We start from the raw sequence: 23,035 nt of genomic DNA, 5'->3' as shown, positions 1-23,035 counted from the left end.
CCATGAGTTATACTCTACAACAAAAATATAATTTTTAATTTTTAAGATCGTTCTTTTCAAAAATAATAATTAATTAATTAATTAATTAAAATTGACAAATATAGAAAGGTTAATTAAATTTAAATATAATTAAAGCTTCTTTTCGGTCTTTTTAATATCCGACCCGACCCGTTTTAAGACTGTGCGGTCCATTTTATAATAAAAATAAAAATAAAAATAAAAATCAATATTCGACTGCTCCAGGGTCGGGGTATCGCTTTCCTTTCTTCTATTCCAAGGTTTTGACATTTTCTCCTTATTCTTCTTCTTGTGCCATTGAAGAGATCTGAACACACGAGCTCAGCGTGTTGAAGGCGGCACGCGCTTTAAAACGACAGCGTTCTTCTGCATGTACCTGCAAAATTGAATGAATCTCCACTTTTTCTTTATTTTCCTCACTGATTCACACTTCCAATTCGCTTCTTGTTCTTGTTCGTTTTGATCAGAAACGATGTCATTTTTGCATTGCAGATTTTATTTGATTCTGACAAAAATGCTATGATCTGTTTTTAATTCTTTGAATCACATAAATTTCCGTGTTGAGATTTTCACTTTTTTCAAAATTTTTTTATTTATTTGTAGATTTTAATTAAGTTTTGCATTGCTTGCAATTCATATTCTGGTGCTCAGCGTCCTGGATCTGAAGGTCTTTCTCTCGATTTTTAGCTTTTATTTTTCTTCTTCATCTCTTCTTTGGCTACTGAGAAAACAATTGAAAATTGAATGGAAAGGAAATTTTGAATTTTATACTTTTTTTTTTTTGGTGTAATTCGTTTCTGTTATTATTATAATAAATTCAACTCAAATTTCCTCTTTTCTTGCACTGACCTGTAAGAATTTAGCCGGTAATATATAAAATATTTATTTTAAAAAAAATTCTCGTATTTTCCTTTTCAGGTGGGATTAAAGGCTTTGTTAGATGATTTGAGTTTGTGCTGTTTTCCTAGTTTTATAGCGTGGGAGAAGTGAAAAGCATTTTGAGATGGGGATTTTTGATGGATTTCCCATTCCTCCAGATAAAGAAGTAAGTTTTAATTCACTCTGTTTGCTTGCTTTTTTCGCTACTTTGCTTTTCGTGTATAAAAAATTACTGAAAAGAAAAACTGTAATTGATTAATAATGAATAGATGACTAAAATGTGACACCAATTCTAATATAGGTGTTCTAGATACATGTAAAATTCATGTCTTTAATTGCAAGTTTTGGCAATCATCTTGAGGCTAGTGGAGTTGGAAGTATTCTGATTATTACTGTGTTTTAGAATAGTATGCTTTACTTGGGTGGTATTATTCTGTTGATTTGCGGGCAGCTTGGTTTGCTGTTTTCTCATGGTTCTTCTTCTGTTTGCTTATTATTAAATGCAGTATTTAAGGGATGAGCTTTCAAGAATAGATGAGAGTTGGGCAGCTGCACGTTTTGATTCACTACCTCATGTCGTCCGTATCCTGACCTCAAAAGATCGTGAAGGTGAGGTCCAGGATTTAAAGGAACAAAGTGATGTTGTTGAGGATGTTGTAGATGAAGTTGTGCATGCTTATCATGGTGGCTTCAACAAAGCAATTCAAAATTATTCTCAGGTTCTTTAGTAGCTTCTTTCCAAGCTAAACTTTTGTACAGTGTGCTTCACAAGTTTTTTTTCTTGGTTTTTTACTAATGGCTTGTTTTTGTGTTTGTTTTAGTTAAATTGCTAATTAATTTGTTTTAAAAAACCATTTCTGGTGGTTATTTCATTGAGCATATGAATTCTGTGCACATTTTTCCTGTAACTTTTTTCTGATAACGTTGAGTCCACAATTGGATAGGGAATATGGAACATTGTTCTTTGTAGTTTTGGATCTTAGAATCCTGTGATTTTGATTCTAAAACTTGATGGAAAATTACTTTTAAATGAAAAAACCTGTCAGTAATCACCATAATTGGTGAAAGCCTATGATTCTTGCTTTCTTAATTGGTGCTGCAATCATAAGGGCCTTGCATGAGATGATCAATCATTTATCTACTTTCAGGTTCATGAAGAATATTAGTGTTTGATTTTCACCTAGATTGATAAGTGCAATAGCTGTGATGTTGACATGGTTTTGGGTTCAAGGGTGTTACTCTACAAACAGATGTTTCATTGTGTCATGGTTTCTGGTTGATGGATGCTGAGTCATAAATGGATAGACTCAAGCAAATGATTCAGAGATTTTTGTAAAAAAAAATTATCTCGTCTTGTTTTTCAAATATTGATGGAATTCTGTCTCTTTTATTGATATTAGCATTGAGTTAATTGCACATGAACCATATTATCTTATCCTTTTTAATGAAAACAATACTATTTACAAGTTATTTTAATATAATAAAATTCTATTAAAACAATTAACTCTAACAATCATTATCTAAATTTCTCACTTCTTCTTATGTTGTTGTTAGTCTAATAGGTTAAGAATTCTATTGATGCATAAACCTATTTTAAATAGTATAAGTGAAGTTCAATTAAAAGTACAAGGGTAATAAAAGTTTCATATTCCCACAAACCACATTTATATATAGTATAGATAGATATGTTCTGAATGCTATTAAACTAAGAGAGATGTTTCTTTTTATGGTTTCTCTTTTATAGTTCTTATACTTGAATCCTATGATTCTATTGATACTATGAATATAAAAGTTGCAATTCTTCCTTATCCCTCCTGGGTGATATCTTTTGTGTTTTCTTTTTCCAGAATATGGTGGTGGTTTTTATTTTTATGGACTCTTAACCACTTTATTTGTCACTCCTCTGTCCCATAACTATTTTCCCATTTGAAACTCCAAATTTTTTCAGGGATGGGATAATTATTTTTGTATGACTTAATTTTGTGTATTATTTAATTTAGTATATTCTCAAAAATACCCTCCCCATAACATTACCTCTCTATCCTGCAAAATTTGCCCATCCTTTTTTTTTGGTCTCAGAATATTTGTCTATGTTGAGAGGTCAAAGAATTATTTGTTAATTTTACAAAATCAGTCTTACTTGCTTCTCATCTGTTTTACATGCAAGAATTTGCTAGGCAAACTCTTAAAATCAAATGCATTTTAAGACCAATATGAATACAATAAATAATGCCCCCTTAAAAAAGGAATTCTAAAGATGAGCTAAATATATGAGAAGAGAGAGTGTTAGTGGATTCGAAATTAAGATGATGTGCAAAAGTAAAATAATAAAATTTTGAATTTTAAATCAAGACACTCCTTTTTGACATCTAATATAGAAATAGAAAACATGTCCATTGATTGAGTATTTCAATCTCTAATTATGCCTTTGATAATCAATCCTGTGTTAGAGAGCACTCTATCAATCTGACGTCCATTGGACACTCATGGTAATGAATCCTATTACATGATAAATAATGGACAGAATAGGGGCATGAATGATCAATACTATTATATGCCTGGACAAACAGGTCATGCAAAATAAATAAATAAATTTGCCATTAAAACTAATTATCTCTGGTATGATAACTTGAATGATGTGCCATCTGTCATGTCAGTCTCATTTTCTGCTTTTCCTTTTCCTTCTTTGTTGAAATTAGAAGAGGAAAGGCAAACTTTTACATTTTTATTACTAACTGTTCTGTCCTCTTCAGATCTTGCGGTTATTCAGTGAATCTACTGAAAGTATTGGTGTCTTAAAGGTTGATTTGGCTGAGGCAAAGAAACGTCTTGGTACACGCAATAAACAATTGCATCAGTTATGGTATCGGTCTGTTACATTGCGTCACATAATCTCCTTGTTAGATCAGATTGAGGGCATAGCTAAGGTTTGCTCATCATTATTTCTACCTTTTAAATGAAATTTTGTTATCATTTACATGCTTCATCTTCAGTAGAATTTGACACTTCACTTCCATCCATGCCTTCCTATGTTCCTGCAATAATCCAGTAAATCTGATGAATCACCTTGTTTGTTTGTAATGTGGATCAGGTTCCTGCTCGTATTGAGAAGCTTATTTCTGAAAAGCAATTTTATGCTGCAGTTCAATTGCATGTTCAGTCAGCATTGATGCTTGAGCGAGAGGGCCTCCAAACGGTAATTTATGAAATGTTGCAAGCAGTGTATCTGTTCTTATTCTTTGCTCTATTTAGGTGAAACTTTGGTTTTGCTCATGTTGCCAATTCCTAGATTAGATTGGCACTCACTTAAAATGTTATCACAATTGTTCAACTTGTTCTTTCAAATTCTCTTACATTTTTATTGTGGAAAAACTAAGAAATAAATCAGTGTGAAAACTGAATGTATGTTGGAAAACTGCTTATTGAGAATTATACAAGAATCTTATGTTTATATACAACTAACTAGGGGTTAAACTAGGAAACTAAATCTTCCTAAAAAACTAATCCTATAATTGAGGGATTGTCTATCCTAATTTTAGGGATACAAATACTTAATTCTAGAGATACAAATATAAATATACAGATTACAAGATTACAACCAGCTGTAAATAAGTATTTTCCCATACTCCCCCTCAAGCTGGTGAATAGGTGTTTTCCATTCCCAGCTTGGAAATAATTTCTTGAAATGTTGCACTACTGAGACCTTTAGTCAACACATCTGGAAGTTGACCCTTAGTTGATACATAAGGTGAACAAATCAACCCACTGTCTAGTTTCTCCTTTATGAAATGCCGGTCTACTTCAATGTGTTTTGTTCTATCATGTTGCACAGGATTGTGTGCAATGCTTATTGTAGACTTGTTATCACAGTAGAGTCTCGTTGGTCCATCCCACTTAATCTTCAAGTCTTCTAAGATAATCTTTAACCATAGTAGTTCACAAATTCCTTGAGCCATTGCTCTGAACTCTGCTTCAGCATTTGATCTTGCCACCACATTCTGTTTTTTACTCCTCCAAGTTACAAGATTACCACCTAAGAAAGTGCAGTAGCCTGAAGTGGATCTTCTATCAGTTACTGAACCTGCATAATCCACATTTGTATATGCTTCTAGAACTAACCCCGAATTTCTTTTGAATAAGATACCTCTCCCAGGATTGGCCTTTAAATAGTGCAATATACGGTAGACAGCCTGTAGGTGCACTTCTTTAGGACTATGCATAAATTGACTTACCACACTCACAGCATATGCTATATCAGGTCTAGTATGTGAGAGATAAATGAATCTTCCAACTAATCTTTGGTACATCTCTCTATTTACAGCAGCATCTTCATTAGCTTCTCCAATTTTATGATTAGGATCTATAGGGGTATTTGCAGGTTTACATGCAAGCTTCCCAGTTTCCTTCAGAAGATCCATCACATATTTTTGTTGTGAGATGAAAATACCATGCCGTGAGTGAGCTACTTCAATTCCTAGGAAGTACTTCAATCTCCCTAGCTCTTTTATCTTAAATTCTCTAGCCAAACACTGTTTTAAAGATTCTCTCTCTTTTTCATCATCTCCAGTTACAATTATATCATCAACATACACTAATAGAACTGTGACTCTCCCTGAATCAGAGTGCTTGATAAACAATGTGTGATCTTCTTGACTCTGTTTATATCCCATTGCTAGCATCACTTTGGCAAATCTCCCGAACCAAGCTCTAGGACACTGTTTAAGGCCATATAAAGCTTTTTTCAACTTGCATACTTTGTTTGCTTCTATATGACCTCCAAATCCCGATGGAACCTTCATATATATTTCTTCTTCCAAATCACCATGTAGAAAAGCATTCTTTACATCAAATTGTTGAAGCTGCCAATTGTAATTTGCAGCCAATGATAACAAAATCCTAACTGTATTCATCTTGGCAACTGGAGCAAAGGTTTCCTGGTAATCCACTCCATAGGTTTGAGTGTAACCCTTAGCCACTAACCTGGCTTTATACCTTTCAACAGTACCATCTGCCTTGTATTTTACAGTGAAAACCCATTTACACCTCACTGGATTTTTTCATTTAGGCAACTCTACTAGTTCCCATGTCTGATTTTTCTTTAAGGCCTCCATTTTTATTTTCATGGCTTGCCTCCATTTCTCACTGGATAATTCCTCGGATAATATAGTTGGAACAGAAATAGTGTTTAGGCTCACAAGAAAATTTTTGTGGGATGGTGAAAATTTTTCAAATGATACAAAATTAGAGATTGGGTATATTGGATGCTTGGTACATTCTCTGGTTCCTTTCCTAATGGCAATAGGCAGATCATAATCACTAGTTATAGTTTTAGGAGATTCATGCTCATTTTGAGAAACAGAGTCAAAAACTGTAGTTACCTCATTTCCAGAGTTAGGATCAGGTTCTTGGACTGGCACTAGTTCAGGATCTAAAACTTTCCTTCTTGAGTACACCTATAATTCCTTCATAGAATCAAGAACAATATTATTCTTTGTCACATCTTCCGTATTTGGAATGGGTTCAGACTCAAATTCAGTGTTTAACTTGGGCTCAGCAGAAACAGGTTTCGACTCAGAAGAATTAATGGGTGTAAATGTTGAAGAATGGGGCAAATCAAGCAAAAAGAAGTCTTTATCCTTATCTTCCATGAATGAAATCTCCCCCTGAAGATAAGGTCGAGTAAAAAATGGTTTATTTTCTTCAAAAGTGACATCTGCAGACACATAAAATTTTTTGGTAGGAGGATGATAGCACTTATATCCTTTTTGAGTTGAAGAATACCCACAAAAATACACTTAATCGCTCTTGGATCCAACTTTCCCCTGTTATGATTGTGAACATGAACAAATGATGTACAACCAAATATCCTAGGTGTGAGATTGTTTGTGGTATTGAGGTTGGGATAAAATTGTGAGAGTAGTTCTATAGGAGTTTTAAATCCAAAAGCCCTTGAAGGTAACCTATTTATAATATGTGTGGTAGTGAGAACAGCTTCCCCCCAGTAAAATTTAGGTACATTTGCTTGAAAAAGAAAGGCTCGGGTTGTGGCTAGTAAATGGCTGTTTTTCCTTTCTGCCACTCCATTCTGCTGTGGAGTATTAACACAAGATGATTCATGGATAATCCCCTCTTTTTGGAAATAGGTAGATAGACTCTGGTTGAAGTAGTCTCTTGCATTATCAGACCTAAATCTCTTAATTCTCACTCCAAATCGATTTTGGATCATGTTTTGGAAACTTAAAAATACACTATTCGCATCTGATTTGGATTTAAGTAAAAAAACTCAAGAGACCCTGGTACAATCATCTATGAATGAAACAAACCATCTCGCATCAGAAATATTATGAATTGTTGAGGGACCCCAAATGTCACTATGAATCAAGTAAAAGGGAGTAGAACTTCTTTTGTTACTGATTGGAAAAGACACGCCTATGCTTTGCAAGTTTGCAAACATCACAATGAAAATCTTCAACATTTAATCCTTTGAACAAGGAAGGAAACATGTTTCTCAAGGTTCCAAAAGAAGGATGTCCAAGACGAAAATGATAAAGCCAGATTTTGTCTTTATTGGAAGATTTTTCAGAAAGAAATGACAAAGGTAAACTATTCTTGATACTACTTTTGTTATCTGATGTCTCAAGATAGTATAGTCCATCCTTCTCCTTAGCAAGTCCAATCATCTTCCTCGAACTCTGGTTCTGAAATTCACAATAAGAGGGATAAAAAGTTACTTTGCAATTCATATCTCTGGTAAGTTTTTGTATAGATATCAGATTAGTAGACAATCCAGGAACATGAAGAACGTTTTTTAGAACAAACGAGGGATTAACTTGAACATCTCCTAATCCTGCCACTGTGGTAAGTGAACCATCTGCAACAACAATTTTCTTATTACTAGGACACAGGTTATATGTACTAAACTTTTGTGAGGAATGTGTCATGTGGTCTGTGGCTCCTGAGTCAATGACCCAAGAACTCGTAATAGGCTTAGCCGAGACATTTAATCCATGAGAACCGGAAGCTTTACCTGAACTAGAAACCTTACCCAAAGAACATACCACAGTAGGCTTTTCAAGGATTTTCAATAAGTTTTTCAGCTTTTCAATCTCTTCCCTGTCGAACTCTCCTTGTTTCTGAGACATCTGTAGTACTCCAGTGATTTTTCCAATTAACATTTTCTCAAATTGGGTGGTAGTGATATCTTTCTTTGAAAGGGTTCGGCAATGAAGCCCTAAATAGGATTCGGCAATGAAGCCCTAAATAGGATTCGGCAATGAAGCCCTAAAAAAGTCAGCAATGAAGGCTGAAAATTTTGCTTCCCAAGAAGAGCCTAAAGCTCTGATACCATGTGGAAAAACTAAGAAATAAATCAGTGTGAAAACTGAATGTATGTTGGAAAACTGCTTATTGAGAATTATACAAGAATCTTATGTTTATATACAATTAACTAGGGGTTAAACTAGGAAACTAAATCTTCCTAAAAAACTAATCCTATAATTGAGGGATTGTCTATCCTAATTTTAGGGATACAAATACTTAATTCTAGAGATACAAATATAAATATACAAATTACAAGATTACAACCAGCTGTAAATAAGTGTTTTCCCACATTTATCTTTTAGAGTAACTTATTGCTTTTACATAAATAGATCAGGTGTCCATCTTAAAGCTGTTAGGCCTTCCAAATTCAATGGCCATATTTATCTCACAATTATTGCAAAGGCCTAGTGTAAGGGGTTTGTTAAATATCTGGACAAGATGCAAAAAAAAAAAAAAAAAAAAAAAAGACTAGTTTCAACTTGAACCTATGGTTTAAAAAGTGAAGACATTAACCTCTAAATTAAATCTGTTAAACGGTTTTAACCTTCAATTAACTAGACCGTTAGTTGGCATTTGAGCTGCACATGCTGCTATAAAGGGATGCTAACATGATGTTCTCTCTTTGCTCTTTCTTATCATTGTTAATAATCGTCTTTTGTCTATTTGTGGCATAACATTGATAGACCATACACATGATTACAACAAAATCAAATCCAACCATTAAAATGTCGAAAACTAATCTTAAAATGCAAAATAATCAACAGGTACATAAATAAGTAAAAAAAAAAAAAAGATGGAAGCCAAGTCAATAAAATGCTAGGAGCCTAGTCTGTGTTATGCTAATTACAATTTTATTAATCCAAATGGGTTGGAACAAGTGATGTCTTATTTATATGTTAATAAAACAGAGGTTTTACAGTAGCAAATAGCCAACCTAGCTACAAAAGGCAAAACTTAGGCATGAAAACCTGAAACAGAAAATCAATTCAAACACAAAAGTCTATTGCTTTTAATTCCACTGATTCATTGACACAATGCTTTGATGTATAAATCGTGATTGTTTGATTTTCCTATAGTTTACTGCATTTGTTATTCAAATTTTGCTACAACAAGGTTTTGGGTTCTGTTTTATTTGTCTGAATGGCTGGAAATGGTGTTTGGATGTGCTTTTTGTATGGAAAAAATGGTAAGAGAGGCAGAGTGAGGAAGACAGAATGATAGGGAGATAAAGGGAAAGGAAAAGAGACCAAAAAAGTGGTAAAAGAAACAGCATAGTTTTGGGATAGCATGTACTCTTTGTGTATGCTATGATCTTGTTAATAAAAGGTGAAAACATTGTATAATGGACATAATTTTGATGTTAACATTTCAACTCTCTTCACTAGAAGGTTGAATTTGAAATGGGTCCAAACTATAAGGTCTTTCATGTACTTTTATTTAGATATCATCATTGTGCCATTCTTTGTCAACTTAAGTTTTTGTGTAAATTAATTGTTAAGATGTTGATATAACAATTGAAGTGGCTTTCAGTAAATAATTTGCAACTATTCTCTGTCAGCTGGAAGCTTTTAGACTAATTAGTTGCTTAACTGATACATTTATATTCGACATAAACAAGTGTCAGTTTAGTCATTTCTACTATCTTCATCTTGGTTATTAATGTTCCTTCAAATTAGGATGCAGATTAAATTGAAATGTCAAAAATGAAAAAAAATGCTTCATAAAACCCAATCAATTGACCTACTATCTCAAAATCCTGCAATTCTTATTGGTCTAACTATGCTAACCTCCATAAGAAACCTTACACTTATATAAAGTTTAGCTTTTTCTACATCAACTTCACTTTTGTGGAATTGAAACTATATAAAGAGCTTTTAGATGTTTTCTGTTTGCCCACATTTAAAGATTCTAACTTAATATAATCTAGGTTGGTGCTCTCCAAGATGTTCGATCTGAACTAACAAAGTTGCGAGGGGTTCTGTTCTATAAAGTTTTGGAGGATTTGCATGCACATCTTTACAATAAGGGTGAATACAGGTATTTTCTATCTATTAAGGGCTTGACTTTCCATGTAATATCCTTTTGTGATTCATCATTTGATCTATTCACATCGAATTGGAAAGAAAGAGATATCTGATTCTATATGTTTTGCACATTTTATTTGTTCCAATAAAAAGCGATTTCTGGAAAACGTTCCCTTTTGCAAAACTTTGTTCATTAAGCTGATTAAATTCTGCAGCTCAGTTGCTTCAAGCATGCATGAAAAGGACGATGAAGTTCCAACAACCACAGCTGTTGCATTTGTATCAAATACTTCACAACCTGTTTCTCGAAGAACTAGGTCAGTGAGAGGTGATGGTCAGTTTGGCAGTCAGGGGCTTGTAGATGGATCATACAGGCTGGGTTCCATTGATGGAGGGTAAGTCTACATGGTTCATTTATTTTTTTTAATATTTTTATATGTTCCTGACTTTTTCATATCTGTAAAAATTAAATCAATTTGTAATTATTTATTTGGTTGTCTGTTTGCACTTTCCCCCTGAAGCATTTTATGAATTTAGAAACATCCTTTAACTGTTATGATGGTATTATTTGCATTAATTTAAGTGTTAATTAATCCTTGTTTACTGGAATTCTTCCCTTGGAATAGTTCTTTCCTCTTTCATGATATTTCAATGTTCAGCTGAATTTTAATGGATTTCTTTTTTAAATTATAGGACAAGAAGCCTTCATTTCTGTTTTAGTTAGTAGAGTTTTATGAGTTTCTGCCATCAATGGAGGAATGATTTGGGTGCCAAACTTTCTTTTGAATCATAAAGTGATACATTTAATGGCATCGTCAAGTGTGATTAAGCTGTTTCTTCTAGTTAGTGTTAATCTCTGATACCTGCAATGTATTTTAAAATCTTTTAATGGATCCTATCACTTTCATTTGCTCCGTCTTTGTCAATATTTTCTTGTTGGTTTTTAAGTTTTTATTATGCGCAAATCATCAGAAGCCTATACTGCTTGATTTTCTAGATACGCAGAAAGTCATTAGGATTCTGTTTTTTAATTTTTATTTTCTTTAAAGATTATATTTCACACTTCATTCGGATGTCTCAATTTGTATCTCACAATTTTTTTCAGTTCATCGTATGATGGCCATGATGAGGATGGTTCTTTGGAGCCTCATGATGAAAGGCTTAACGGTGGTGATGGGAAGGATGTCAAACTCGTATCCCATCAAATCCCAGTGTGGCTTCTGAATTCCACTCCTGATGAATTTGTTGTATGAATACTTCACTTAATATTATCACATCTCATCATGTTGACTTCATTACATTTTCTGACTTGAGCATTGAAGTACTGTTTTTTCTTTTTGGTGATCCAGGAAACAATTAAAAAGAGTGATGCTCCTGTTCACGTGAAGTATTTGCAGACTATGGTGGAATGCCTCTGCTTACTTCACAAAGTAGCTGCAGCCGGTGCTGTAATATGGTTGGTTGCTGTGCTTATATAGTAGCATGTTTTAATAGAACTTATATTCTTTCCTTGGTGCTTTTAGATAGAATCTGAAAATGGTTTTCTACAACTATTCCAACATGCCTTAACATTCCTTTACCTTATCACCTACTGATGATTTTTGTAAGGTGGTTTTCTAATGAGATATGTGAACTTAGTAAGTCTGGATTTAAGTTTACATTGATGAAAATAGTTAAAATAGCCTTGAGCTTTTTCTTTTCATTTAAGAACTGTTAGTATTTAGCAAACTAATGACATGATAACTTCAAATTTTTTTTTTAATTCTAATATTTTTATTGATGCTGCTTTTGCTATTACTTGTCTTCATGATGATTTATCTATAAATGAATTGTTACATTCCAAAATCTATGTAACAGCCAACGATTGCGACCCACAATTCATGAGATTATCACATCCAAGATTAAAGCCCATGCAGAATTCATTAATTCTTCAAGGTCTGGAATTGATAAGGCCACTCGAACTGGCACCAGCAATCTCCACTTTATAAAGGGACAGTTAGAAAGCTACCAGTTACCAAAACAGAAGCGTCAAAACGGGATAGCATTGGCTGGGACTCTGTTGGCAGTGAGCCCTGTCTCGCCTGTGATGGCTCCTACAGGAAAAGCACAGGCTGCTGCCAAAGAGCTTCTTGACTCAATTTTGGACTCTGTTGTTCGGATATTTGGTGAGACATTGAGTTTTTTTTTTATTACTCTTAGTTTCTTGCTATTTTATTTAATCTTAAATTAAGAATTGAAACTAAGTTGCTCGGGTCTAATTGATCAGAGAATCATATTGTTGTTGGAGAGCTTATTGAGTCAAAATGTTCCCTACAAAGTGACACAAACACACCAAAGTCACTGTTAACAGATGTAAACCTTGATTCTGAAGCATCTCAAGTTACTGGAGGCTACAGTATTGGCTTTTCCTTGACAGTTTTACAGGTCATCTATCTTCTCTAGTGCTATGATATTGACACAAAGTTTCTTTTGGGCAATGGTTTTGGCCCAATAACTTCTCCTTGACTTTTTATTTATTCATTTTACAATTTTTTCTTGAATTATGTACTACAGAGTGAATGCCAACAATTCATATGTGAGATTCTTCGAGCAACCCCTGAGGCTGCATCGGCAGATGCCGCTGTACAAACTGCCAGGCTTGCAAGCAAGGTTCCTACAAAAGAAAAGAGGTAAGTAACTATGAGTCTCATCTTTATATTGGAGGAAGAGAAAAAGTAAGGATTTAGTAATAGTTTCCAATGGTCATCTCTACTTTGCTGACATATTTTTATGTTTGAGTTACCTGTTTCTTTTTTCTTTTTTTTTTTTTTGGGGGGGGGGGGGGGGTGGGGTGGGGGGGTGAGGTGAGACTGTTGCTCCCATATATATCTCCTCTTATGTTTAGGAAGCGATGAGAAAGAGTAACTGCTTCAACAATATTTAGTAGATTACTAAAACTAGGGCCTATTTATAATATTGGTATGATGCTGCTTGTAAAGAGAGAGATTGTGAATGTCAATGATGTTGTGGTAGGAAGAATTCAGAATTGTCATTAAGTTTTGGATTTTACACATTAGAGTTTGGATGTGACATCATGATCGCAGTGAAATGTGGTAGCATAAAGTGTAGACATGGTTGTGGATGTGAATGTAATGTCCAGCCGCATGATTGACAGTTCTTTCCTCAATTTTCATTAAGTCACCTGATAGGATTTCTCTTTCTGCATATTTTCTTAAGAATTATCTCCTAGCATGTTCAAGCAAAATCCAACTGGAATTTAGTTTTTGTTATCTTGGGTCTATTGTCATTTGAATAAATAATGGATCTCTTTACATTCCTCTCATGAGTTAGTAAGAATAGCTGTTCGATAGATATAAATTTTCCACCATATGACTCTCTTTGTTAATTTAATCATAATTACTCATTGCTAATGTGCAATGAGTTATGAGGATATAAATTGTGATTTACTCCCCAAAGTTAGCATTTATCTTTTGGGGGGTGTGTGTGTGTGTAAATTATACTTAATTATCAAAAGAAGGCTTCATAATAGTATCCCACATCGTCAAAGAACATTGTGTATGTGTGAATTGTTTAGTAATAATCAAAGGATAAAAAAGTAGCTGATACTATTCCATATCAGCTCTGGTGAGTTAAGAGAGTATTTAAGTAGGTACTTACTCACACATCTATTGCTTGGGGTGTAATTATGCCTTTGTGTTATCTCTGCTTTGTTTCCCTTCCTCTCATCTGACTATTTCTTAACAATAAAAAATAAACTTTTCCATGACAGGGAGTCATGACTTACAAAATAAAAGATAAAGCAGCTAAAAACCTAGAATCTTTATATAGCCTGTCCTTTTATTGATACCGGCCTACCATTTTAGGATTCATAGTTCAGCCTTTGGGCTTCAGTTATTGTAACCATTTATCTCATTGCCAGTGGTTGATCACCATAATTGCAGACATAGCTAATATGAATACTATTTTCACGAGAATTGCTGCGATGAATAAACAAGAAACTGAATATGGTTGGCATTCTTCTATTCTTTTTCTTTGATCGTTGTATTATTTCTTTAAGCAGTGTTATCCTATATCAGTTAAGTCTTGAGTTTGTTGTGCTTTACATTCAAGTTGGGCCTCTCCGCCTATAACTAATTGGTTTGAGGTTGGATGTAACATAATATTAGAGCCCAAGTTTGTTATTTTGTTCATTGTTTTCATTGTTTGTTACCCTTTATGTTTTTGTCCACATTTTAGGTCTGTTTGTTAGTATTTTTTTACAGATGAGGGGGAGTTTTTATCCCACATCAGTTAAGTCTTTAGTTTGCTGTGGCTATATATTGAAGTTTGCTTCTCCCCTAGTCTATTAGTTTTAGGTTATATGCTTAATATTAAGCACCTCGCTAGCACTTTTTTGTTTTACCATTATAACTACTATAATTTGCCTATTAAATTCTCTTCTTGCTTAAATTTTTCACACAAGCATGAAAGTTGATAGTGTTGGTTACAGGGATGGATCAGAAGATGGCCTCACTTTTGCTTTCCGTTTCACTGATGCTACCATATCAGTTCCTAACCAGGGTATGCTAAAGTTAAATGATTGCAAAACTTATTGAATTGTTATTAGTTCTTTTGCCATGATTTATCTAAAATTCTTAATGTGATTTGATTTATACAATGTGCTTTCTGCAGTGATTTGGTGAAGTTCCCTTATTGTGATTATTAGTATGAATCAGCCTAGGAGGGCTTGATGCCTGTCCAATTAAGTAAAATCTATGGTGATGAGCTTGACTCTTTAAGTTTGAATCCTGAGAGTAACACTTGTAGCAAATATGTGGTATTACAGGAATGAAGGTTCACCCCCTTGAGGGCAGTTCCTTTGGACAATAATTCAAATGGTAAAAGAAATATAAATGAACAGAAAATTCATCTCATTTCCAAAAATATTTGGTTGAAGCTTGTTGTTCTTCACTATAAACATTGTCGAATTATAGTTCTTGCTTATATTTAACTGACAGCATGTATGATGGTGAAACTTCTTCATTTGAAGTATTGTATGTTTCGCTGGCAGGGGGAAGCATAATGAGATTTTCAATTAGTTTTTAAATGTAAAATTCACAGTTTTGACTCTTTCAAGTGGTGTCATTTTTTTTATCCAATTTGCTTGAGTCAGCAAGCAGTCAGAGTAGGAGAATTTTTGTTGTGCTGATTTGATAGATGCTCTCTTTCTCTCCCTTTTTTTCTTTGCAGCAGCCATTCATGATTTCTGTTTTATCGTGTCTTGATTTTACACTTTTTTCTTCTCTTTCCTTTTTGAGTTTCAATTTTTTTAGGTATAACTTTTTTCAAATATTCAATTTATTAATGATCTACTCATTGACATTTAATTGTTGTATGCCTCATCTACTATATAGGAGTTGATCTCATTCGCCAAGGATGGAGTAGGAGGGCTCCCAATGTGTTACAAGAAGGTTATGGCTCTGCAGCTGTCTTGCCTGAGCAAGGCATTTATCTAGCAGCATCTGTATATCGGCCTGTTCTTCAGGTTTGGGACCATGAGAATCAAATATCTATGTTTTCAAACGTTTTCTTTCATACATGTTTGTTGATGGTTCTGCAAATGGCCTTTTTTAATCTGATGTGTGGTGCAGTTTACCGATAGGATTGCTTCTATGCTGCCTAAAAAGTATTCCCAGCTTGGGTAAGTCTCCTTCCGAAGCTTGTATGGGTACAAAGAAGAGTGAATTGTTGTGAATGATATGATAAGTATTTAAGGATAGCTGTTAGGCAAAGCTCACTAGTTTTTATTTCTCACCTTGTACTCTTCTTTTGTCAATCTCGTGTGGCTAAATCGAAATGTTTGGCTTTGAAGTGAGACGTGGAAGGGAAAAATATTTACAACCTTTCACTTTCTGTCTGTATTATCACACAGATTTCATTATCAAGTTTCCAAATGCTTACAGCCATCTTTAAACATATTCCATGTTAATGCTTTTACTGAATGTTCTTTCCTCCTTATATCCATAGAAGAGGGTTTTCCTTAATTTGCTTTGTAGGAATTATTTGTTGCAATTTCACATTATTTCTTGTTTGACGGTGAAGAACTTGCAGGAGTTCTTCAAGAATTTGCTATCTTTGTAGTTATATCCTAGTTTTGGGTAATTATTACTTGTTTGAAGGTGGTTGTGGTGATCTTGATCCATGTGCTTTGTTAATCATAAACGTGGACATTTAGTGTTTTTTTTTTTTTTTTTGGCCAAAAGAAAATATGGACAGTTTAGTTTATTAACTTTCTTGTTTTAAGAATATTTGAAGCTATGTATCAGTTGGGATTTTTATTCATTTCATTCAATCTAGGTGAAATTTGTGATCCAACTCTTTTGCAATGGTCTGTAACTTTGACATTTATGTTCCTTTATGTCCTTAATTTCCATAATTGCAGGAATGATGGACTGCTAACCTTTGTGGAGAACTTTGTAAAGGACCACCTTTTACCAACCATGTTTGTTGACTACCGAAAAGGCGTTCAACAAGCTATATCAAGCAAGTTCCATAACAATGAGTCTTACAATTCAGTAATTGGCATTTTCAATCCATGCCACATTTTTAACTGTCAACCTGTTTGATTAGAAACTGTCTATCAAAATAACCAGTCTCATTTCTATATTAATTATAATAACCAGTCTCATTTCTATATTAATTATATACTATTATTGGTATTTTCAACTATTCAGCATCTTAGGATGGTTATCACAAGAAAGATGAGGAGGGTCTGATATTGTTTGATGGATGTTAAGCTAGGTTTGTTTCACCAATGTTTGTCAGTTAGTACACTGAAAGATGGTTGGCACAATATAATTATAAAAAAATATAAATTAAGTAAACCTGCGCGATATACAGGTTTAAATAAAGCAGCAATGTAAGTGTAGTAATTTCTGAGTGATGTAAGTGTAGTAATTTCATTTTAGAAAGCCAAGAATAATGGAAGAAATTTTTGTGAGAACGATGCTGCAAGAGACTGGGGGTTGGTTTGTTTCAAGAAATGCAAGGTTTAAAAATGGTTAAATGTGAGTTATATCACATATATGATGATGCAGCTTTTGATTCCATATTTGTTTCTCCTTTAGAACTCTTAACCTTTTTCTGGTCAGATCCTTTAAAACTCTTAACCTAAAAATGTTTTCTTACAGGTCCTGCTGCATTTCGTCCACGGGCAAATACTAGCGTTTCATATGCTATATCTGTTGAGAAGGGTCGACCTGTCTTGCAGGGGCTTCTGGCTATTGATTTCTTAGCAAAAGAGGCAAGTTTATCTTGTCTTTCTTATTTCCTGAAGAAACTATTTTTTATTGCCTCCTCTTCAATCTCATAATATTATTTTTGTTATATTGTGATAACAGACTATTAGCATTTTTCCTTTTTTTTTCCAATATATTTGGGTAAAAGTTATTTACCATTTTTCTTTGTTTGTCTTGAACATTTTCCATACAAGTTTCTGAACCATCTACTCTACAGCTGTTCTTTTTTCCTAAAAATAAACTTCAATCTAACTCTAGGTGCTTGGTTGGGCTCAAGCGATGCCTAAATTTTCTGCTGACCTTGTGAAGTATGTGCAAACTTTCCTTGAGCGAACCTATGAAAGATGTCGAACTTCATACATGGAGGTAGGGATTCTTTTTCTATGATGTTCTTTCTTATTTTTGCATTTAACATGCTTTTTATCTGTTGTTGATTTTTGTTTATGTCATCCAGGCCTAATTGATTTAGTTGTCTCTATTTTTCACAGTTTTTAGTCATATCAACAACATGTGAAATTATGAAGAAAGAAAATATTATATAATACTGTTTAAACATCTTCACCTGATTAATTACAGTTCTAGATGTTGTTGATAGATACGTTGTTTGTAGCTGCATGTGACACTAGCGTTAGGTGGAGGCAGGGGGAGAGGGGGTGAATTTCTGCTTTTTTCTTCATTCTTTTCTTTTTCTTTTTCTTTTTCTTTTTCTTTTTTTTTTTGTTTAAGATGGACCCAAACTATTGATATATATATATATATATATATATATATATATATATTTCAGTGCCTAGGTGGAATTGCATTTATTTGGCATAGATAATGGTCAAACAAGGGTTAAGAACTTAAGATATTAAATAAAATTTGGCTGTCTTGTGTAGATGGTATGTAAACAAAGATGTGAATATAACAGCTCAAACTTATACCATTTCTTTTAGTAAATGAGTTAGGGTGGAATAGTTCTTTTAGTATATAAATACGGAGGGAAATAGGCTAAAAGTGTAGAAACAAAAGCAAAGAATTAGCCACAGTGATGCTATTTTACAACAATAATAAAAGTTTCCAAAAAAATGAAGTACCAAAAAGGTCCCAAAAGATCCGAAAAGATCAAACTGGCAAGAAGATACTAAAGCATGTCTGATATTGTCAAAATTGATTCCACAAAATGTTGTAGAACGTTATGCCATTGTGTAAACTAAGAAGCAGTGATGTGCATGCTTCTTATTAGAATTATTTGATTGAGATAGTTGAAATTCATTCTTGATTTTCTATCACTGATACTTAGAATATAGTGGTCTCTAAACCATTTATTTTGTCCATGCTACTATGCATATGGTAATTAATGTTTTCCATTCATAAACATTTTGTTAATATTTCAGGCAGTTCTTGAGAAGCAGAGTTATATGCTCATTGGAAGGCATGATATTGAAAAATTGATGCGACATGATCCATCTAGCGCGTGTTTACCAAATGCACTTGGTCAGTCAAATGTGAGAAATATTGCTTCTGATGCAGAAAGTGTTGAGGTTGAATCAGAACTAAGTGAACTTCTCTTAAATTTGCGTCCTATTAAGCAGGTAAAAATATGCCTGGTGATGACTTCTGCCCCCACTGTTTCAAAATTGTTTTAAGTAAATTTTCTAGCTATCTACTTCCAGAAAATTGAATTTATTATGCATTTGAGCTTGACTTGCTAATGAAACTCCAGTGCCATCCTTCATATGAATTGATGTTGTCAAAGTATCAATTGAAGGTAATCGTTCTTTCTCTTACCACATCTCTTGTGCAGGAGAATCTAATTCGCGATGACAATAAACTTGTTTTGCTGGCATCCCTGAGTGATTCGTTGGAGTATGTTGCAGACTCAATTGAAAGGCAAGTTTATTATCTGGCTTGAGTTGGTACTTGGATATAATGTGCAATGTTTGTGAAGTCACAACGGGCTTTAAAGAGTAGTTTATGAGAACATAGAGTTATTACTATGGACACAAGGTGTGAGATCTATTCCCTGTATTTCAGAACACATCTTGATGTTTATCTACATGTTGCAATGTGTTATGATACCTTATAAGTATGCAAGTAGCATGTCATTTTCATCAATCATGTATTTCTAGATCCATGTAAAATTGGTGATCTAAGGAGTCTTGATATGACATTAACGTTTCTAACGTAAAACTGTATATAAGGAATCATGATATGGCCTTAACATTTGTAACCTAAAATTGTATATGCAACTGAATGGGGCTTTGCATCAAAGAAAAATAAAATGTTATGGCATTAATATCTCAATCTTTTTTCTCTCTTTCCTTCCTTTTCTCTTTTCCTGCCATACATAGATATGAAGAATGGTATATCATTTTTGCCCTTTATGATGTTAATGGAGCAGATACTTCTGCAAGTGATATGTCATGATAGACAATTATGCTTTCGAGAACTCTATTCATAAATTTTACACATATCTAATGCAACGTGTAGACTTGTACAAGGGACCCCACAAACATCAAATCATGTAGAGAGTGGCAAGCCTAGCCATACACGAACAAGCAGTTCACCCACTAGGGATTTGGCATCATTTGCTGATGAGTACAGAAAACTAGCAATTGATTGCTTGAAAGTTTTACGTGTGGAGATGCAGTTGGAAACAATTTTCCACTTGCAGGTTTGTCTAAATAGCATAATTCAGAAACACTTGGAAGAATGACTATGTGGTGAAAGCACCTGTAACTAACCAAGTATTATGGCTCAAACAGGAAATGACAGATAGGGAATACCTGGAAAATCAAGATGCAGAAGAGCCTGATGACTTTGTTATTTCACTTACTGCACAGGTCACTTGCTCCAACTCTTATTAATGTGTAATTTTTTATATTACATTGGTCTTCTTCAAGGATACTTATTTCAGTTTAAAACTTCCAATGGATAATTGTCCATCTGTCCATGCTCCTTTAAGTTAGAATTAAGATCTAATGTACTCGGTAGGTAACAACCTTCATGGGAGAAAGGTAGGATTTGGCGGCAGCTTACTACGAAGAGTTCTTAATTCTACGTACCATATGATGTTCAGCTTATCATTAGCTGCATCTTGGGTTTGTCAGTGCTTTTATTTTTACATTTGTCTTTTAATTTTATGGTTATTGGGTGGCTAGGTGGCAATGAAGAAAATAGAGAATGAAAAGTTTTGGGCATTATTTTCCTGTAACTTTTATTTTTATTAAAAATGATCAGATTGCTTGGAAAACTTTGATGTTGAATTTATTCTTCCCATTATTATCCCAATTTCAGATGGTCAGCTGCTTGATTTTTACTTTAATGAATTTTATAAAGCTACCCATCATTAAAATTTTCTTTTTATGTTTCTTTATGTATAGATAACACGCAGGGATGAGGAAATGGTGCCTTTTGTTGCTGGAGTGAAACGGAATTACATATTCGGTGGAATATGTAGTATTGCTGCAAATGCATCCATTAAGGTTGGGGTTCACTTTAAAGTTAACTTTGATTCTAATTTGCTCGTTTTTAAGATTAGTTCCAATTTAGTGTAAAATAGCACCTACTTTATTCCTCTTACCAATGGGATAATACATCTGATTAGGCTTTGGCCAATATGAAATCGACCAACCTGTTCGGAGTTCAGCAGATATGTCGGAATTCAATTGCTCTAGAGCAGGTTAGTATGTCTTTTTATTTTCAGATGGGGTGGGGTGGTGGGACGGCAGTTATTATCTCTGAAAGTGCTGAAATAATATGAAAATATTCCCATTTTTTCTAGGAATATTACCTGCTTTTTTATGCAGTTCAATGTCAGTTGTGTAAATTGATTGCTTTAATGTAGAGGATTGTCTGGTCTCTTGAGTCCATTCTCGAGTTTTCTTTATATGAAGACTACAATTTTTTGAGTTTTGCCCTTGTATGAAGATTCATTCTTGTCAAGTTAATGGTGAAACCTATGTTGCTTGGCCTAGGGAGTGAGTCAGACATAGGGTTTTGTAATACACAGGTGCGGCCAATTTTTTAAAAGTTTTTGTTATATTTGGCTAGCTCAGACCCCACAATTTCCACTGAGGTGTATGATATGTGTTTGACATGATTCCTTTTGGAAAAGTTTAGTCTGAGCAACATAAACAATATCTCTGTAGCCAACCTCAATTGACTAGAATTAATCTTTGTTCATTGCGAAGAGCCAATTTTTATTGCTTGAAATAATAGTTTCAAATATTTTCTATAGTTGAAACAATATGATCTATTTCCTTCTAAAGCATAATAGAGATCATAGTATGTGCTCATAGGTGGTTCAAGGTCTGAGACAGTGACAGTTTCCTATGCCTAGAGTTGAATGCAAAGATCTTCACTTCTTTACTCTCTCTGTTCTCTTTCTTGTTTCTTACCTTTAGTTTTCTCATCACAAGAATGACCAGTTCTTGTGAAAAAAGGATTTAGGTTATGCTAGCATCAGTTGCATAACCTTATCCTTACCTGTAATTAGCCTTGCTTGGATTCGGCTTTGTTGTCTGAATGTTTGGCCAAGAGTTGATCAAAAAATAAGTTTCAAGTTTCACATTCCAGTTCAAGCTGTTGAAAATCCAAATGGTTTGGGTGTATCCTTCTGATTTTGGTTTTGAATGTACAAAACAATCCTGATTTACAATCTCTGTTGGCGTTACAGGCCCTTGCAGCTATTCCTTCAATTGACAGTGAAGTTGTACGGCAGAGATTAGATCATGTTCGAACCTATTATGAACTGTTAAATATGCCATTTGAGGCAAGCTTTATCAACTCATAGTCCCTTTTCGTGATTTGTGAATTAAACTTTTTTGCTGTTACAATTGATTTGTACTTTCCTTGATTGCAGGCTTTGCTTGCCTTCATTGCAGAGCATGAGCACTTGTTTACAGCTGCAGAGTTAGTGGCATTGACTAATTTCTCCTTGTTGCACCAAAATATTTGCATATTAGTTTAGTGACGAATGATGCTGTTGTTTTGACAGGTATGTTAATCTTCTCAAAGTCCAGGTCCCAGGAAGAGAGATACCTCCTGATGCACAAGATCGAGTATCAGAGATTTTATCCCATTAGCACTCCAAAATGACTTGATCTGTTATCTTCCAAAGTCATATGACCTTTGCTTGCATGGATAATTACCCATCTCCTAATTGGTACAGCATCATGGAAGCTATTGTTCAACATGTGCCAAATAGCGGTATACTTTTGTCAAATATCAGAGATACAAGGTTTGTTCTATCGCATTTGTAATTATAATTTATTCTTTATGTAGTATCAATTTTGTGAGCTTTGTGTTTCTCCATGGGTTTGTTTAGTGCTTTTGTTTAGTGTTTGGTGATGACAGATTAAGAGTACAAACATCATGTTATGCTGTCGACTATATGGCTGTCGACTATATGGTCATTGTCTTGTTGTCTTCTTGTTATTGAGATCGAACATTTTATCTTCTAACCTCCATAGAAAGTACAAGTTCAATAAGAAACTTAAAGTTTAATCGAATTAGGGATATCCTTTGAGAACC

At 33.9% G+C, this 23,035-nt stretch overlaps 1 protein-coding gene across 4 annotated transcripts; it reads left to right on the top strand.

The window, feature by feature from the left end:
* The first annotated feature begins 236 nt into the window (after positions 1-236).
* SEC8 (subunit of exocyst complex 8) lies at positions 237-22,800 on the top strand. 4 transcript variants are annotated; one of them, XM_022909721.2, is made up of 28 exons: positions 237-278; positions 622-685; positions 937-1,063; positions 1,404-1,616; positions 3,651-3,824; positions 3,989-4,093; positions 10,145-10,254; positions 10,457-10,636; positions 11,347-11,488; positions 11,591-11,697; positions 12,099-12,406; positions 12,508-12,665; positions 12,795-12,910; positions 14,731-14,801; positions 15,635-15,765; positions 15,872-15,921; positions 16,663-16,763; positions 17,411-17,523; positions 17,777-17,884; positions 18,895-19,092; positions 19,305-19,390; positions 19,991-20,174; positions 20,266-20,343; positions 20,884-20,985; positions 21,108-21,182; positions 22,179-22,274; positions 22,365-22,414; positions 22,500-22,800. In XM_022909721.2, exons 3-28 carry the CDS (start codon positions 1,022-1,024, stop codon positions 22,585-22,587), a joined length of 3,186 nt encoding a protein of 1,061 aa, XP_022765456.1. In that variant the 5' UTR covers positions 237-278; positions 622-685; positions 937-1,021; the 3' UTR covers positions 22,588-22,800. The 4 variants fall into 4 exon arrangements, with proteins under 4 accessions (XP_022765456.1, XP_022765455.1, XP_022765457.1 ...); XM_022909720.2 differs by having other exon boundaries at positions 237-390; XM_022909722.2 differs by lacking the exon at positions 622-685.
* The last annotated feature ends 235 nt before the right edge of the window (positions 22,801-23,035 follow it).

This window comes from Durio zibethinus, chromosome 19, assembly GCF_047325235.1.
Source record: "Durio zibethinus cultivar Kanyao isolate XHJ-2024 chromosome 19, ASM4732523v1, whole genome shotgun sequence".
Taxonomy (NCBI): Eukaryota; Viridiplantae; Streptophyta; class Magnoliopsida; order Malvales; family Malvaceae; genus Durio; species Durio zibethinus.
Note: the sequence above shows the minus strand (reverse complement) of the source record. Positions and strands in the feature narration are given on the sequence as shown.

Excerpts from the sequence above, each read along its gene's own strand:
- SEC8 (XM_022909722.2), top strand. The coding sequence starts at position 1,022 with ATGGGGATTTTTGATGGATTTCCCATTCCTCCAGATAAAGAA. Across the intron at positions 11,489-11,590 it reads CCACTCCTGATGAATTTGTT|GAAACAATTAAAAAGAGTGA; the intron begins GTATGAATACTT and ends TTGGTGATCCAG. Across the intron at positions 15,922-16,662 it reads AAAAAGTATTCCCAGCTTGG|GAATGATGGACTGCTAACCT; the intron begins GTAAGTCTCCTT and ends CCATAATTGCAG.